Raw genomic sequence first — 18470 nt, 5'->3', positions numbered from 1 at the left:
CACAAGCTGGAACAGGGGAGAAGATTGAGAGTGGTCAAGATAATGAACCGGATGGATGGATGGAGCCAAATGCACACACACAGAGAGAAGAGTTCAGAATGGAGGTCAGGCAAATCAAGGCAGTTCTGTACTCTTTACCTGGCGGTCACGCTTTCTGGAGGCCAGAGACCAAGACAGCTTGTGATTTGTAAGCTATGTGTCCAAACGGAGGGAAGGAAGGAGGGAGCGAGGTGAGGGAGGGGGAAGAAGTGTCAATCGAAAAGAAAAAGATGACATTAGAGCAAGCTTCTTTTTTTTGTAGGCAACACCTTACTTGGATCTCTGGTACTCTGGTATTACAACATCCATTAACACGATGTAAGATATCTGAACCTGACCCACCATCTTAGCATAGCTTAATGAAGCTAACTGCTCATACATCATAGCTTAACCCTAGATAGTCAACAAAACATGTATGCCAGTTTGAAACACAGTGTCAGAGAATCTTAAATAAAGAGTTGCCTGTTCTTTCCCCTTGAAGTGTATGTGTGTGCGTATGTGTGTGCGTATGTGTGTGTGTGTGCGTGTCGTGTGTGTGTGTGTGACATACTGCCTGGTTCTCCATGCGGGCGAAAATAACGTTGAGCATCTGTGTTAGTGTGGCCTTGGCTGTGGTCTGGTTGATGAGGTTTCGGCTGGCTAGGTAGATGTTGTAGCAGGTTCTAACTGCCTGGAGAACGGTACCCTCATGGATCTCTATGTGCTGGGAGGTGACCGCTGTCAACAGGGCCTGGTGTGAGGGGGGAGAGGGGGGGGGGAGAGATAAGGAGAAGAGAGAGAGAGAAAGGGAGACAGAGAGAGGGAGAGAGGATGAGAGGGAGAGAGAGAAAGGGAGACAGAGAGGGAGAGAGGATGAGAGGGAGAGAGAGAAAGGGAGACAGAGAGGGAGAGAGGATGAGAGGGAGAGAGAGAAAGGGAGACAGAGAGGGAGAGAGGATGAGAGGGAGAGAGAGAAAGGGAGACAGAGAGGGAGAGAGGATGAGAGGGAGAGAGAGAAAGGGAGACAGAGAGGGAGAGAGGATGAGAGGGAGAGAGAGAAAGGGAGACAGAGAGAGGGAGAGAGGATGAGAGGGAGAGAGAGAAAGGGAGACAGAGAGAGGGAGAGAGGATGAGAGGGAGAGAGAGAAAGAGAGACAGAGAGGATGAGAGGGAGAGAGAGAAAGAGAGAAAGAGAGAGTGGGAAGGAAATTGAGCGAGAAAGACAGAGAGGGAGACAGAGATCGGGCGAGAGGGATAGAGAGAAAGGGAGGGAGAGAAGAAAATGAGGGATCAAACGCATAAGCACTGATTTGTATCAGTTAGCAGAAAGCTCCCAAGAGGGTTTGTGTACTGGATATCTGTCTAACCCAGCCTCTCTTCTCTCTGACAGAAATTCAAAGCACACATACAAACCAGGCCAATTACTGTGATGTGTGGCGCTGTTTCCAGAGCCACACGGTGACAATATGGTGGTGTGACACAGTTTACAGGCCATCGCAGTTCAGAGGACAACTTCCTCTCTGGACCGACCACAGCCCTGCACACTTCCCTCTTCTCTGAACTGTAACTTGTGCAGGTGAGGATGACCGGGGCTGTACCTTGATGATCTGGAGCTGGACTCCCTCGTCTGTCTGGGGACCCTGGAAGCAGCCGCATATGGTCTCGATGATCCTGTCAATCAGCTTCTTACCTGGGGCAGTGCTGTCTGGGGCACTGCCTGTCAGGTGGCCGTACGCAATCAGCTTCTGCTCACACACACACACACACACACACACACACACACACACACACACACACACACACACATATAGACAGATTTCACAACATGCTAAATTGCTTTTGAAATGCAAACACCTGAAACTATTTCAAGCGGTTTTAGTTACTGTGTCATGTGTGATCTTAAGGGTATGTCTTATGCATTTGTTCCAGGACATTCTTTCTAACATCTGTCTGTGGTAAACTCTCATGACACCAGGGTACCAGGAAACTGACCTGTAAGCAGTCTAGCGAGGTGATGACAATACGGGGACATTTGGACTGACATGCCAACTCAAACGGCAGAAAGTACTTGTCAGCTTCGACAAAGCTGGTTTTTGATTTGATAGGTGGTAAAGTGCTGGAACCCGATTTGCTGTCTCCAGGGGGCGGGCTGGTGAGCAAAAACAAAACAAAACAAGGACACGGTCACTCTCCGCCCCATTAGCAACACACACTGGGCTCCCCTCACTTACCACCACAATACACACACCAGGCGGGTTTTAGACAGGCAATCAGGTACTACCTCTGGGTCCTCATAAGAGGTTGCGGGAGAAGGGCCTGGGTTTATACAGCAACTACCTAGGATGACCTTTGTTTAAAATGCTATAGTTATGTTTAAACAATCTATTCTGGGGATTTTTAACAATCATGGATACTTAGGTTGGTTGTTGACGACAAACAGGGGCCGTGAATCACATAGAGGTTGCTCTGGGTAATAACTAGAGTGTCAAAGGTAGGCCATAGCTCTAGAATCTATCACCTGTGAGGGTCTCTTTTCAAGGCAGAGGAGCACTGGAGTGGGAGGGCAACTAGTGGAGTCAGGTGGCTGAGCGGTTAGGGAATCGGGATAGTAATCAGAAGGTTGCCGGTTCGATCCCCCGCCGTGCTAAATGACGTTGTGTCCTTGGGCAAGGCACTTCACCCTACTTGCCTCGGGGGAAGGTCCCTGCTCTTACTGTAAGTCGCTCTGGATAAGAGCGTCTGCTAAATGACTAAATGTAATGTAACTGAGCCCCCATCACCTCCCCCTCCGTCTGCCCAGAGGTGCGTGTGTGTTAGCAGGGTGTCTGTTGCAGTGAGGCTGGATCGTGAGCCAGTGTGATCCAGCCCCTCCAGTCCCACCCACCACCCCTCCCTAACCTCTGGGGCCTCGTTGGGGCCCGGCCCGGCACACAGAACATCCTGCACAGCTCAGTGGGACTGCAGACTCCAAGAGAGAGAGAGAGAGAGAGAGAGAGAGAAGGAGAAAGACAAGGTGGGAGTGGGAGAGAGAGAAGGAGAAACAGAGAGAGGGGAGAGAGGGAGAGAGGGAGTGAGGTAAAATAGAGACAGGGACAGCGAGAGAGAGGTGGAGAAAGAGAACGGGAGAGAGAAGGAAAAAGAAGAGAGAGGGGCATTTGTGGTACATTTCATACCACAGCCCCAATTACCAGGCAGCAGAGCCAACCAAACACAAACATAGCGGACACCAACACGCTACCCCCCTCACACACACACTCTCGCTACCTCTCACATACACACACTCTTTCCCACTCAGGCGGGAGGCCAGCGGTAGGCAGGGGTCTATGAGAGAGGCCATTAATGACAGAAGTGCTATTAGGAGCCAGCCTGCCCCAGAGAACTCTGAAGGTGACACACACACACACGTCTGCACGCACAGAAAGTCATAATCTGGTCCTCAAAACCGAGCGTTGAGAAGGAAAGTGTGTTTTACAGTGTGGACAAAAGAATGACAACCAAAAAGATAGTATGGAGAATAACACAGACCTTTAGTTTTGAAAAACAGCAAACAGCTTACCTTAATTTCTGTGACTCTTCCTTTATTTCCTCTGTAAAAAAGGTCAGAGAGATAGAGATAGAGAGAGAGAGAGATAAACTGTTAAAATAGTGAGGTGGGAGTCAAAATGAAATCTGCAGTATTTTACTCAGCTAATGACACCACGGGGAATATCAGAAAGCCGCCTGGCTGGAGGGAGAGTATTTCTGAATGCTGTGTTTAGTGGATCTTCTCCTGCTTGTGAAGGCTTGTCTGAAACCTTGCTTGTTTATTCTGGATGTTAAGCCAGAGAACCTCATATCGGAAGAAGTGCTGGAAAGTCTCTTAGGAGAGCAGACGACTGGCATACCTATTGGATGTGAGCAAAGCTATGCACACAAACACATGCTACAAGCACACACACACACACACACACTGACACATTCCACCTTTGTACACAACGTTCCACACACAGGAAGTCAGGAGTCAGAGTGCATTTCGATTGGCCTCATTACTGTAGCTGGCAGACTTTGCAAGGAGTGAGGCTGCTCCCAGACACACACTCATGAGAGGTTGTGTACAAGGCTGTGTGTACATCTCCAGTCCGGTGGGACAGCGCTGGATAATCTCCTGTCAAGCCCAGCCCAGCCCTGGGACCACAAGCTGCAGCCACAGTCAGCCTCCACTCAGTGTGAGCAGAGTGTGTGTGCAGCAACAACAGCGAAGATGATTTTACAGATAAGCAGGCGTACAGCTTCTAGTGCTCTGTGGCAGTGACTCAGGGGTTTGGTGGATGGATGCAGGGGGAAACATGGAGCCACAATGTGGGTCTGGAGGAAGACAGAGAGGGAACACCGGACTTGTAATTATTAAAAGACGGCTATCATTTGTTCCTGCTACCTGACAACTGCTCCATTCAAACCTTTATACGTCCTTGACACTACATTACATTTCAATATATCTACTTTCAAGATCCTTTCGATCACTCTTAACAAGCTTCATTCAGTAGAAAATCTAGTAGTTTTATGGAACTGAATGTGAAATGGTCTTTGTGTTTTTCTTGTTTTAAAACAGTGGTCTCAACAGTCATGAAAATAAATTTTAAAAGTTATTGGGTGTGTATGCCTTTGGCAAGGCGCTAACTATATTCTCATAAAAGTGGACCAAGGGAAGCCTACAGACACTTCAACAGTCGCTTGGGCCTGACCACTGTCAACACAAACTCGCTAACTTTCGATGCACCAGGCTAACACCAGGCCCTGTTCAAACACATATCCCTCACCTGCAGTAGAGGCCCTCAGATGTTCCTGAGCAAAGCTTGGCATCCTGGGCCAGAGGGCAGGCTAGGGCTCACCCCTGCAGCAGCCAGCTGAAGGCCACTGTGGACCAGCCCTCACTTGCTTTCACATGTAGCCTGTTGCTGCGCCACTGGGCTGGACATGAAAGATTGGCTCTGTGCTGCTGACTTTATGAACAGGCATCTTTATCTTAATAGGCAGGCTCTTCACACAGAATGTCCACAGATTTTCTTTCTATTCCAGTGAAAAAAGCCATGGGTTTGCCCAGGTCATTTTTGTGTGGAAAGACAAGAAAACATTTTCCATATTTAATGAGTGTATCCATTAATCCTGAAAAGGCCAATCTCTTGAGCACGTAGTCTTCAAAACTTGATGTAACACACACACACACACACACACACACAGCACTGTTTGATGGCGGTGGTGGGGGACGTCACGGTGACTGTGTGCTGAGAGTAGTAATTAGTCGAGTGTGTGTCTGCGTGTTTGACGAAGACCTGTCACCTCTGGAACTGCAGCACGCGCATCCATGGCAACGGTTCTGGGAGTTGACGCAGGCTCTCAGAGCTGGTCTTAACGCAGGATACCCCTGAGGTGAGAAACATCCGGGGCACCAGCGGCCACGCTCACACACCTCACAAACACCTCACAAACACCTCACAAACAACTCACAAACACCTCACAAACACCTCACAAACAACTCACAAACAACTCACAAACAACTCACAAACAACTCAGGACGGATTCAGCAGAATTTAACCTCTTAACCGCTGTAAACAGGATATATTGGAGATAAAGGAGATAAAGGAGATATTGGAGATAAAAGAGATATTGAATCAGACTCATTTTATAGTTATTGTTCACCCACACAAGATGACAAGAACGTGCAGTAAACGGATGTCTGTTAGCCACCTCACATCCTTTCCTAGACGCTTCTCCAACCCTAGCTGGCGCTGTTGCCTTCGAAGGTCTCCCAATCTTCTCCAGCTCAGTCCAATCAGGAGAGCAACAACAGCAAGGAGGCGGAGGTCCCCAGCACTAATCACACAGGTCAACGGCTAGGCCTCATCTGACCGTGTAAGCCACCGCTCAAGAACCCTGATTGAGTCCACTTCCATGAACAGGGGAGCACTCATTCTGAGCTGAATGTGTGAAGGTGCACCCGTACAGTACACAGAGCCACACAGCCATTAGAGGGCTGGAAGTTCAGTGCACAAACTATATCCCATGGTCTATAGCCCAATCTGTAGCCCAATCTATATCCCAGTAGCTGGGTAATCAATGTCGGCTAAGGCTAAAGTTAGCAGGCTCTAGGCTGTGGTGAGTAGAGAGCATGAGTTCACGTCCGTCAGGAAAGCTCATATTGACTGGATACATTAGGGTTTTTTGAACCATTACTCTCGAGGGCTATTGCCCAGTCTTAGAGACAAACCCTGTCTTTACAGCTCCAGCCCAATTCAGACCCCCATAGTGAATGCCCTGTGCTGGTAGCCCCACAAGACACCTTTACCAGGAATAACACTCTCACATGCCTCAGGCACAGGAGTAACCCAAGACCTGCCCCCAGCCTGAAGCTGGCTGTTTATAAACAGTACAAGTCAATATCCAACATATGAGATGAGATATTCTCTCATCCAAACTTTCAGCGTCACACCATGGCCTATGCCCAGAACTGCTTCCTGTCTGGTGGATGAGCAAGCCTGCCACTGTAATACTAGTGCAGTACAGCTGGGAAGTGGAGTTTTAGCTCGAGGGGGGGGGGGGGGGGGGGGTTGAAAAGCCAGCACACCCCTGCGGTCCTCTCTGTTCTCAGCCCAGATATCTAAGAGTAAGATGTGGATGGTTCGTCCCTCACTATCAGACTGTCATTTCTGACTCTAATGCACATGGCCCCTTCCTGCATTTGAAGTCAGCCTTTCTCATGCTCAGTTGCACTACAGGTTCACTGCTGAGCTTCTGAATGAGGAGCCAGGGAGAGAGGGGGAGGGGAAGAGCACACTAGAATGTGCACACGCTACACGCTACACGCTACACGCTACACGCACACGAGCACAGAGCCACGTACTTCCCCTATGATATCTAATCATGGCCAATCCCATGGTCTTTGTCCTCATAGCCCAATAGAGACACAGAGCACTTCCTTCATTCCTTCAACATAAGAGCGGTTGAAAAATTATACAGATGAAACTGCCCCCCCCCCCCCCACCCTCCCCCTCCCGGTCTACTGTAAAAGATCCCAAGAAATACGCATTGTCTGACTCAGATGATTCAAAAGGAAAACATGAGGGGAAAAAAATGCACGTTTGCAGGTAACCCATCCTACTAATTTAGTTAGCATCCAGTAGGTAGTGGGGTCAACAACACAAGCCACACTTCGGCTATGTGACACCACAACACTCAAGCCTCATATGAAAAATAAATGAGATGGGGGATAGTGAGACGGGCAATGACATCACCGCACACCCCTCTTATACGCCAGCGTCGAGGTTCTTCTTCAGAGAAAAACAATAGCAAGCTGGAGAAGAAAAAAATATATATGGACACAGCTGAGTAAACAGATTACAAATACAAATAACCTCAGAAAAACATGACTGTGTGTGTGTGTGTGCTTGTGTCTGCTGCAGACATCCCTTGGGAGAAAGCTGTTTTCCAAGGACAGAGAGAAGCACAACAAGGCGAGTGTCAGGTGACAGACGCTGTGATAAACACACAGCTCGCTTCTGTCAAGACAAGGCCTGGGCACAGCCTTCCACAGCCCTGTCAGGACAAGGCCTGGGCACTTACTGTAAGTCGCTCTGGATAAGAGCGTCTGCTAAATGACTAAATATAAATGTAAAAGTTCAACTTGCTAAAGAAGTAACTTCTTCCACATTAACGTCACCCTCAGGCTGGTTAACACCAACTGACCGCTCTGCTGATGCGATAGAAAGTCTTGTTATTGAACTGTATCCCACTTTCTTGACAAATTTCCTCTAAAAGTCTCTTTAGCCCACAGCCCCTAAAAGGCCTTTGTGAGCAGGTGAGTGGTGCAGTCTGTTGATGCGTACAGGCAGACCCAGAGCTATGGTAGAGAAGGAAGGCTGTTTTTTACCTGGACAAACATTCCTGCTGACTCAAGCTGTTTGACCAGCACTATTAATTCAATAGGCAGACGCTTTGGCAGCGAGATACTTTCTCGCACCCCCCCCCCCCCCCCCTCCTTTTCTCCACATCCATTCGCTTCTCCTTCTCTTTTTTCTTCTCTCTCCCTCTGACACTCAGAGATTATCAAAAGTGTTACACATCAATTAAGGTTGCAAGCTGTTGCCATCTGAACTGCCTGACTGCCTGTCAGGCATTAAAACACCCTCCTCCTTTTCCTCAGATAAACAGACCAGGCCCAGGAGACGCCCTCCACCCTGTCACACGAGAGGAGGAGGAGACGGAGGAGAAGGAGAAAGAGGGGACGAGCCCCCGGGTGAGGTCGAGGGCAGGAGTATAGAGGACGAGATAGGAAGGGAGGAAAGGAGTAAACGGAGAACAAGAGAGACCGAGAGATGGAGACAGACCGAAAAAGAGAGCGGGAGAGAGAGAGCGGGAGAGAGAGAGAAAGAGAGAGAGAAAGAGTGAAAGACTCATTCACCATCAGCCAGCTCCCCGAAACAAATCACCTCCTAACCGCCCCCCCCGCTCCCTGCGGTGAGTGTGTGCATGATAGGAGGGCACCTGGGGAGCGAGGGATGCTGGGGGACACTTTATACTTTGACACTTTGGAAAGGTGTTTTTCTCCTCCTGTGGAAAGATTCTCTGCAGTAAGGCCCTGTGTCAGTACCCTACTAAAGACTACACACACACACACACACACACACACACACACACACACACACACACATGGCTGGGGTCAGGGGTCAGCCCCATTCTCAGACTCCATCACCCCAGCAGCTAGTTAGGAACCTAGGAACCAGCAGAGGCATTTCCATTTCAAAAGCATTCCACCTCACTTGAGCCTGGCTCCGTTCCAATCGCAGCTCTCCCCTCCTCAGCCTGGCATACACCGCCACAGCACCGGGCCCCAGCGGCCCAGCCCTCGCCTCGCTAACCCACCGACCCCTCTCCTCCCCCCCAGGCTTCACACTGCCTTCCCTGGCCCTGATCGATACAGGCTCCTGGCTGGGGGCACAGAGGAGTCTGTAGTGTAGTGTGGAGGTGCTGGGATCAGGATGGAACAGGCATGGAAATGGGTCGAACTCAAATAGAACCATGAACACGATTCACTGATTTCATTAAGAGTGTGTGTGTGTGGGGAGGTTAGGGACCTTATGATTTATAATAGAATAATTAATTAATAATTAATTGATAATAATAGAAGAATTGTTGTAATATTAGAGTCAACTTGCTATTCATGAGCGTGAACAGGCACATATAGACATGTTGGATGCAGCACCTCAGCACCTCTCTACCCAGCTAGTGTGGTGTACACACACACAGGCACACACACACACACACACACAGGCACACGCACACACACAGGCACACACACACACACACACACACAGGCACACACACACACACAGGCACACACACACACACACACACACACACACACACACACAGGCACACACACACACACACACACACACAGGCACACACACACACACACACACACACACACACACACACACAGGCACACACACAGGCACACACACACACACAGGCACACACACACACACACACACACACACACACACACACACACACATACAGGCACACACACACAGGCACACACACACACACACACACACACACCAGCGGTGTTTCACCACCTATAACCGTGGCCTGACCTAGGAGGCCATGCATTGCTTAACCCCTTCTCCCGGGTCAGTTCTCCTTCCAGCACCCTGATGATTAAGACTCTTGACAGCGCTTGACTAATCTGACCCAGGATCTGTGTCGGAGGCCGCCTCCTCCCTCGCTGCCCCTGGTGGCTGTGTGTGGCGGGCGAGGGCCATCCATGGCCAGCCTGAGAAACAGCAGACCCCATGGCATTTCCATTGTGCTGGGTGAAAGGAAAGGTTGCACACCAGTAATTACATTTGGAGGAGAAGCAGGAAATACAACCAGGGGTTGTCTGGACTACCTAATGTGTGTGTGTGTGTATCTGGCCTACTGACTCACCCAGATTCATCTAAGCTCCACCCTAAGCAGTATACTATCTGCCACAGCCCAGACACACTATTTTCTGCTCCAACAGTCACCAAATACACACAGCTCACTCGTCCTTGATTACTGTGCAAGCGGGGCTTTGTCTGTGAAAAACCATTAGGAAAAGCTCTGCTGAGTAAACAGACTTCAAGGACTCTGTATAATTTCCCCCTGTCTCTCCTTCCGCTGTTTGGAAGTACAGTTAGGGGATGGTGGAGAGTGTGGAGGTGAAACGCTGCCTGAGGAGCACAACAGGAACACTGTTGAGTGCACAGACTCCTCCTAAACTCATTCTGCCTAACAGTGTGCTCTTTTTAAAGATTCAGACTCAGCCTGAGTCTGAGCACTCTCGATACGAGGCCAAGGCTGCTCGCTCACTCACTCTCTCCCTCTCTCTTCTCAGTATCCCCCTCTCTCTCTCCCTCCCTCTCTTTTCCTCTTCTCAGTGCCCCTCTCCCTCCCTCCCTCCCTCCCTCCCTCCCTCCCTCCCTGCCTCCCTCCCTCCCTCCCTCCCTCCCTCCCTCCCTCCCTCCCTCCCTGCCTCCCTCCCTCCCTCCCTCCCTCCCTCCCTCCCTCCCTCCCTCCGTCCCTCCCTCCCTCCCTCCCTCCCTCCCTCCCTCCCTCCCTCCCTGCCTCCCTCCCTCCCTCCCTCCCTCCCTCCCTCCCTGCCTCCCTCCCTCCCTCCCTCCCTCCCGCCCTCCCTCCCTCCCTGCCTGCCTGCCTCCCTCCCTCCCTCCCTCCCGCCCTCCCTCCCGCCCTCCCTCCCTCCCGCCCTCCCTCCCTCCCTCCCTCCCTCCCTCCCTCCATCACGTGCTCCCCTCTGCAACCCTCCTTGATGGTGAAGCATTGTTAGCAGCATACAGGCTTGTCTCCATATTCACAGATGGTGGAATCTGCTAAACACGGGCACCACAACTTGTCCTACAACAAAGTGGAGAGGGAGGGATCTCCGTTTCCCTCTCTCTCTCTCTCTCTCTCTCTCAATCTCTCTCTCATCTGTTTGTGGTTAAAAGCTAATGAATTCACCACCTGTCCTCAGACTGAATGAGGCACTGGGGCAGAACAGTCATGTTTTATGCATGCGGTAGGTATCACTGTAACCAAATATCTAAAGTAGAAAAAGGCCTACACTGACGGGTGAAACAGTATTAGCCTATTCTCCTCCAAACTCCCTCCTCCAGATGAAAGAGATGGTTTCAGCCTCAGATCTTGTTTCAGCAGGGAGAAGCTGACTCCTCCACAGCTCATTATGTGGATGGTGGTGAAGCGGTGGCCTACTGGAGCGGCAGGCTGCTGCACAGCTAAGCTGTCTGCTCCGCGTCTGGGAGAGGGAAGACAGGAGCACGGCATGGGGGCTGAACTCACTCTACTGCCTTCTCCTACCGCTTTCTCTCCTCTACTCGTGAATCTCCTACTTCTTACTCCCCTCCCCTCCATGTTTTGGGAAGTATGATTGACCAGAATGAGCTGCACCTCGTGGAAACTGATAAACACACCTAATTCACATGCACTCGTGTGTGCACACACATATATGTCTCCATAAACAGAAGGAGTTGCCCAACACCCTAGGGACATGCAAATCTATTGCCACAAAAAAACCCATTCTGGAACAGACAATAAAGGGAACATAAAACACGGCTGAAGGCGGCTGCTGCTTCCTTCTCCCCCCTCAGCTCCACTTCCAGGTCCTCTGTCAGCCTATCCCCTGGTGGGTTGTAGCTTCCAACAGCAGTCAGAGTCAAAATACGGTACACCTTTTTTAACCACTGGGCTGTAAACTTTACTCATTTACGAGCAGAATATCAGGGGCATTTGTAAGCTTTTAGAAGTTAGTGACAGGAACATGCAGTGCGACTGGATAAAAGGAATGAGATGTTTGAGGTATTTTTGGACTCGGAATAGATTCCATGATAAATGTATAATTGTAAATGCTACAGTAGTTGCTGCTTAGAGCTACGGTATAGAATAGACTGGCATTTACTGTTTGATGTTACCAGGTAATTCAGCGACAATCCTAGAATCCAGATGAGGCTTTAAACGTGTGTTCTGAACCCAACCATGGAGCATCCAGCGTCATGTCTGCCTGGTCTGCCCACAAGCCATTGTGTTTCACTGACCCTTTGGGGGTTGTGATGCAAACCTTAATTAACCAATCAGAGCCATTACGGGGCTTATCAAAGGGGACTATGTGTTCTCAGTCACTAATGACCAGAAGTGTCCTGGTCACATCCTGGGAGATACATGACAGCCATGACTACAGCACCACTGACTAGATGATGGTCACTCAAGTATACTCTTTGATTCATGCAGTGTTTGTGTATGTGTGAGTGAATGTCTTCACTTGAATCTTTCAAGTAGGCCAGATAAGTCACACTGGGTGGACGTTTTTGCACTGTATGTTTTCATCTACCAGTCCTCAATCAAGGCCTATATAACCTTGGTGAAGCTGCCTTCTGTAACAAGCCAGTATTTCATCCCGCCATAGACGCAAACAACATCGTTTGTCTTTGGTCTTATTTCCATTTTCCAGCGTGGCAAAACCTTCCCCCTTCCTGCTTTATCACGAGCCGGCAGATACCTTACCTTGCATGGCGATGCTAAAACGTAACTCGGTTCTGAAAGCCTGCTTTCCCGCATTCGATACACATACAAAAACCTGTGTAGGAGCTCAGCACATGAATAATATATCTTTCCAATATCCAACAAATTGTTCAGAACACTCCTTTGAGTTGAAGCAATGGAACTCACTGCTACTTTGTTGTCTCAGAAAAAAGCCATCTATTTGAGGTGATTTTTAACCTGCTAAATGAGACGATTGAAATATGTCTGGAGACGACGAGCAGACAGCAAAATGCAGAAACGAATTGCATGTCCTCACCATCAGGAACAAGAAGCTAATAAAATGAAAATCTTTAAAGAGCCACCCAGGATTAAGATGTTGTCCGTGAAATTAGTTTGACAGCACAGAGAGCGTCTACCCAATAATACTGGGTTGGTGAGCTGGCTCACCAACAAACAGTCACTCAGATAATTGCTAGTAGGATTACACTTGGTGAATTCAGGGTGGCTATCAGTCCACACATACTTCCTGATAGTACTCATACAATTCTGGCAATACTTGTCTGCCATCGAAATGAAAGATGAACACCAAAGAATGTCGAGTACAAATGTGACTGGAGGATTTGATAATTCATTTCAGTTCCAGATGTTTATTTGTCATATTTTATAATCGGCCCTGCGTAGAAACATGTACAGATTACGGTAGACTGTCAAGACAAAATTTAGAACATAAAACGGGTCATCGGAATAATGTTTACAGTACAGAATGAGACGATATTGCTATGTGATTGTGGGTACTGGATTCAGTACAGAGGGTACAGTCAGGGTAAAACAACAATAGCCTCTCTGTCTCTAGAAGCATACATCACACTGACTCTAGAAGGTCACACATCATTACAGAATATACAGAACTCTGCCATGACCTGAAGCAACTACTGGAAAACAAAAGTTAAAACCCAACAAGTACAGAAAATATACCTACAAATATTGACCGCTCCAAAGGTTTGTGAGCCAGTGGCTATCACCAAGTAGCATGCAGTATGGCCGACAGGACTGAATGTGGGCTGAATGTATTCACAGGCAGATGTGAGAGGACTGAGAGATGCTAGCTGTGTCCAGGGGGGTTCCTGATTGCTGCGTGACCCCTGACCTCCAGCCAGGATCTCTCGCCCTCTGGTATGGAGATGAGCTGCCAAGTCAGACTGGGAGTGGAGCAGCCTTCTCCTAACTGCCTGGACTGATAAACACCTTCAACTTTTCCAATCTCCAACCACTCATTTATCGTCCGATGTCTAGTTTTCTCTCCCGATCTGCAGACGGCTAATACTTATAAAATCCACAAGTCAACTGAACTTAAGTCACTCCATTACTGAAGAGATGGACTAAACACTTTCTTCGTCACTAGATCCAGCTCCGTCAGTCCAACATCTTAGAAGACTGAGGACGATGACATCTAAATATCCAGTCACTACACAGCATTACCATGTAGTGCCCATTTGTTACATGATAGGTCTACCAGACGTGTCACAATGAGGATCATCCCTATTCACACACCGACTTCTAATTCAATGTCCGGTAACAGCAAGCTGTTATTTTGTTATAAATGAGATGTGACGTCGTCTTAGCGTGTGTTTCGTGGAGGAAGTGGGCAGCTCCGGTCCGCAGCTCGACAAGCCTTTGATGTCTGCAGGGATTCATTCTCTCACCCTCCATCTCCCCTTTTTCCTCAGTCTGTTCCTTTCATCGGAAGGAAAAATGCCCACTGTGTGATCCGAAGATAAATCTCCTGCCTCCACGGCCCCTCCTGAGGTCTCTGAGAATGTGAGAGAGGGATCCTATACAGGGTGATATGTAAGCTGCCCTATGGTATTTCCAAGCTCCAGTGAAAAGGTCAGGTTCTGTGGGAAAGAAGAGTCTGACTATCGGACTGAAGCCGATCAGTCCTTTGTTGACAGCCTACACTACAGTTTATGGGCAGTATATCGCCCAGTCCCAATGTGGGTCAAATACAAACAAATGTGAAATTTCAAAAGCCCAGAACTAATTTGGGGTGGAAGATTGATTCTCGAGTTTGTAAGAATGTTTTCCTTACTTGAAATACTGTGTGTGTGTGTGTGTGTGTGTGTGTGTATACAGTATATATACACAATGTAACATGTATTCATAAAAATATTTGGATATGGTTCCAGACATTTGGTCACACTATGACCCCTCTCTGGATTGCCAGACAATAATAAAAAGATTAACTAATGTCCCATGAAAAACACTGAATTGAAACAAGAGCAACAGCCCTATAGTGTCCACAACCTGGGCAGTGGGTGACACAAAATTCCTATCAAATCAATAATAATAATAAACCTGACAAGATGCTCAAGATGTCCACAGCTAACCTCAGACAGCAGGGATCCAGTACTTGGCAGGTTTGTAGTCTGAGTATGGACCAGTGTGGCCTTACCTGTGGGGACTGTCAGTGGCAGGGCAACAGACTGGAAGAAGTGGGTTTCTCTCAGAGAAATGTCTCGCAGCCGCAAGGCATAAAGGGGATTATGTAAGTCAGTGAGCACACTAGGCCACCCAGTTGTTTTGATATGAGGTTACCTCACTCTCTGTTTCTGAGCTCCAACAAATCAGCTTGTTGATGAAAAAAGGAACACCACACAGTGTTATAATCACAGCGTGGCTTTTTCAATTATTTGCTTACTTAAAGTGACCTTGCTTTATCATAGGCAGCACGTACGAGGAAGTACTTATGCTTCTGTAACACCCACACAGTAAGGTTCTGCTACTGTATCTCTGACATCATACATATTTCTATAGCCTAATGTGTTTTTGAACTAAAAAGCTACCTTTCTGCACAGCTATCACAGGCTTTAAAAGATTCGAGAATGAAGAGTTGCACTTGAAGGTTTTCATAACCATTGAGAGCTTGTTTCAGGGCCTCTGGGAATGATAAAGTCTACCAGCAAACAATTATGATGTTGGCCTGACCCTATGTTGTGTTTGTGTCATGCAGTTTCGTCTACACCTGAAAGGAGAAGGTAAGGAAGATACCGTGGCTGTCTGCTCAACAATGGTGGTCTCATTGTTTGGTCGTAAGTGTCAGATTACCAAGGTAGCGGAACAGAATCTAAGTTGTTCCTAGCTAAATGCCAATAACGCCTACTAGCGCACACACCCAGTTGTGTTGAAATATGGACTACTGCTTATATGGGCAAAACAAGGCGCAAAACAGAAACTCTTTTGACCTTTTAAAACACCAACCACCTTTCTGTGTTCAGCTAACACCGTTTAAAACACAACCAACGGGGATGGGTTTTCCGCAATGTGCACCTGCTACGAATGACGGGTCACTTATTGCCCATGGATGTTTTCTATTAGCACTTTAGTGTCGGTGAGTAGATGTAACTGACGTCTCGACAATACCTACAGCTCGTTTTAATTCACCACCACTCCCTCCCGCACTTCGGACAGCTAAGACCGATTATGGCAGCCCAACACCGAATAGACGGACACATTCTTACAGTAGGCTATCATGTCCTCGGGTGACAGCGACCCAAATAGGATACATTGATGATTGATTACACCTCATGCAAAGAAAATGTGCAACGAATAAATACAAGTAACACGTAGCCTATTCAGATTGATACATTAACTTAATCGGACTACTTCAACCAACGCGGCGAGCGATCCGTATTCACTTGCTGCCAGGCTACTGTAGGCTACGCAAGTCATCCAGCCCTTAGTTGCACCATTTCCGTATTTAACAAAGACACTTAAATAGTTGTGTAATAACTTAGAACATAATTAATTATTAAAACGCTAGGCAAAAACAACACAAACTTCCGTAAACGGCGAATGATGGAAATCGTTTTTTTTGTTGCGAGATTGTAGCAGGGGATAACTCTAGCTTGTAACCAGAGATGCATGACGTGCGCAAATTAATGACAGCCCAAGATTGTAATAACACATCAACACACTCACCCAATGCCACCTCGCAGGCTTTTCGCAATTGCGAATGATGTGCCTTTTTAACCTCCTTGTCGGCTAGGATCTTCTCCAAAGCTCGGGTCAGGAACATGTTTTTCGTCTTTTTGCCCTCATACATGACGCACCGGAATTGGGGAGAGGAACACCTGTCCCAAGGGCAGCGGCAGTTTCAGATAGATCTTTCCTTTTGACAATGGCAGTCGCTGTGTCTCGTACAGACAAACATAAATGAACTCACAAGGTGGGGTAAATCCCTTAGATTTCCATTAGCAACCTGCCTGCGCCATGTTGGAAGGAAACGACGTCAGGCACGTTGATAGCGGCTGCAGTGAGGCAGTAGGGCGAGCCAGGCAGGGGCGCATAGAGTGACAGGAGAGAGAGAGGGCGAGCGAGAGAGGGCGACAGAGAGAGAGAGAGCGAGCGAGAGAGAGAGAGAGAGGTTGATTATTGGTTAGAGACGATTGTAGGCTTGTATGTTAAAGCCACATTCATCGAAAATAATACAAATAAGGCACGGTAGGAGGTGCTGTTCATCTTCAGGAGTTTTTGCAGCTTGTGGTTTGACAAATAAGACCAAACAGATTTCCTGACACACAGAAAAAAGACAAGGATCGGTCAAACTTCATGTCAAGTAGTGAAATTCGAACAAATATCCAAATGTACAGACCTCTTTCTGTTTGTTAAACGTGGTGGTTACATTGTTATAATGTAAACGACAGCCACATAGTTGTTTATTTGATAACAAAGTCATTATATGGTTGTCCTTGGGTTTGGAATAGGCTGCTATATCAAAATCATGAGCCCACACAGTTATGAAAGGGAAAGTCATGTCCACAGCGCCCATTAATTACCATGCAGCGAGTGACATGAAGCCTAACAGTATTTAAGGATGATTAACTAGAGTCAAACATGCGCCTGACACATTATGATTAAACTGTGACTGGCACTGATAACATGTTTGTGTTGTTTCCACAAAAGTGGAAGTCTTCACGTATAGAGTGACAGTCAGTGGTGACAAGGAAGCTGTAAAAAGGACTGTCATCACATGATGGGAGTTGACTGTATATCCTGCTTTCAGACTGGTAGGCCTATAATGAAACAGAAAACACCGAACTCCCATGGGTTGTGAATGTTACATTCACTCATTTAATTAAATAGCCATATGCATGTGCATAGGAGTGCTGTGGGTTGTGTGTTTATCAAACATAAGGTGTAAAGGAACCCCATGTTCACATCAGATATGTGTGTGTGTGTGTGTGTGTGTGTGTGTGTGTGTGTAATAGGTCAATCATCCACAACATGGACGTGTGTTTTGACGTCTTTACCCAGGCATGCTGGGCAGGGTGCAGTCTCCCAGTGAAACTGGAAGGTCATTGCATGGTTCAGATATGATCTGTGTGGGCTTTCAGGTAAAGGGGAAATGCATGGGGATTGCACAACCATTATTACCGCAGTGACCGGAGTGTTGAATATGGAACTGAAGTATACACAGTGTGATGTTTACTCGATAAAAATACTTCTCAAGACTAAATGTTAGGGAGAATAATAAAATGTAATTCAATTAGCGATACAACAAACAGTTGTGTTACTCATTCATTACAGGAATCATGTGGGTGATGATAAAAATGATCTGAAAGGAAAAGTATGCCTGATATTTGTTCAGTTTATTTTGCCAGCAATCAAGCTACACTGTTTCACACTCGAGCTGATATTGTCTTTCACTGCGTCCGTGTTAGGTAATGTGTTTAGTCGAAGAAACAAAAAAGGCAAGAGAACTTATCAGTGGGTAAATGAAGAGCGCACGAGGAGGAACTAGAGGAGAGGAAAAGAGGAAAGAGAGAGGCGAGAAGACCGAATTACTTCTTCAAGGGAAAAACATGTGATTTGCTGTAGGAAAATAAAGAGGTGCTATG

At 47.6% G+C, this 18470-nt stretch overlaps 1 protein-coding gene across 1 annotated transcript in view; it reads right to left on the bottom strand.

The window, feature by feature from the left end:
• arfgef1 (ADP-ribosylation factor guanine nucleotide-exchange factor 1 (brefeldin A-inhibited)) overlaps positions 1-16896 on the bottom strand; it is a 46373-nt gene extending 29477 nt beyond the window's left edge. Inside the window, 6 exon segments of the mRNA XM_062479099.1 lie at positions 139-192; positions 590-769; positions 1617-1763; positions 2011-2167; positions 3575-3605; positions 16552-16896. Coding sequence (XP_062335083.1) covers positions 139-192; positions 590-769; positions 1617-1763; positions 2011-2167; positions 3575-3605; positions 16552-16675 — 693 coding nt within the window. The 5' untranslated portion in view covers positions 16676-16896.
• Positions 16897-18470: the final 1574 nt, after the last annotated feature.

Source organism: Osmerus eperlanus, chromosome 15 (genome assembly GCF_963692335.1).
Source record: "Osmerus eperlanus chromosome 15, fOsmEpe2.1, whole genome shotgun sequence".
Taxonomy (NCBI): Eukaryota; Metazoa; Chordata; class Actinopteri; order Osmeriformes; family Osmeridae; genus Osmerus; species Osmerus eperlanus.
Note: the sequence above shows the minus strand (reverse complement) of the source record. Positions and strands in the feature narration are given on the sequence as shown.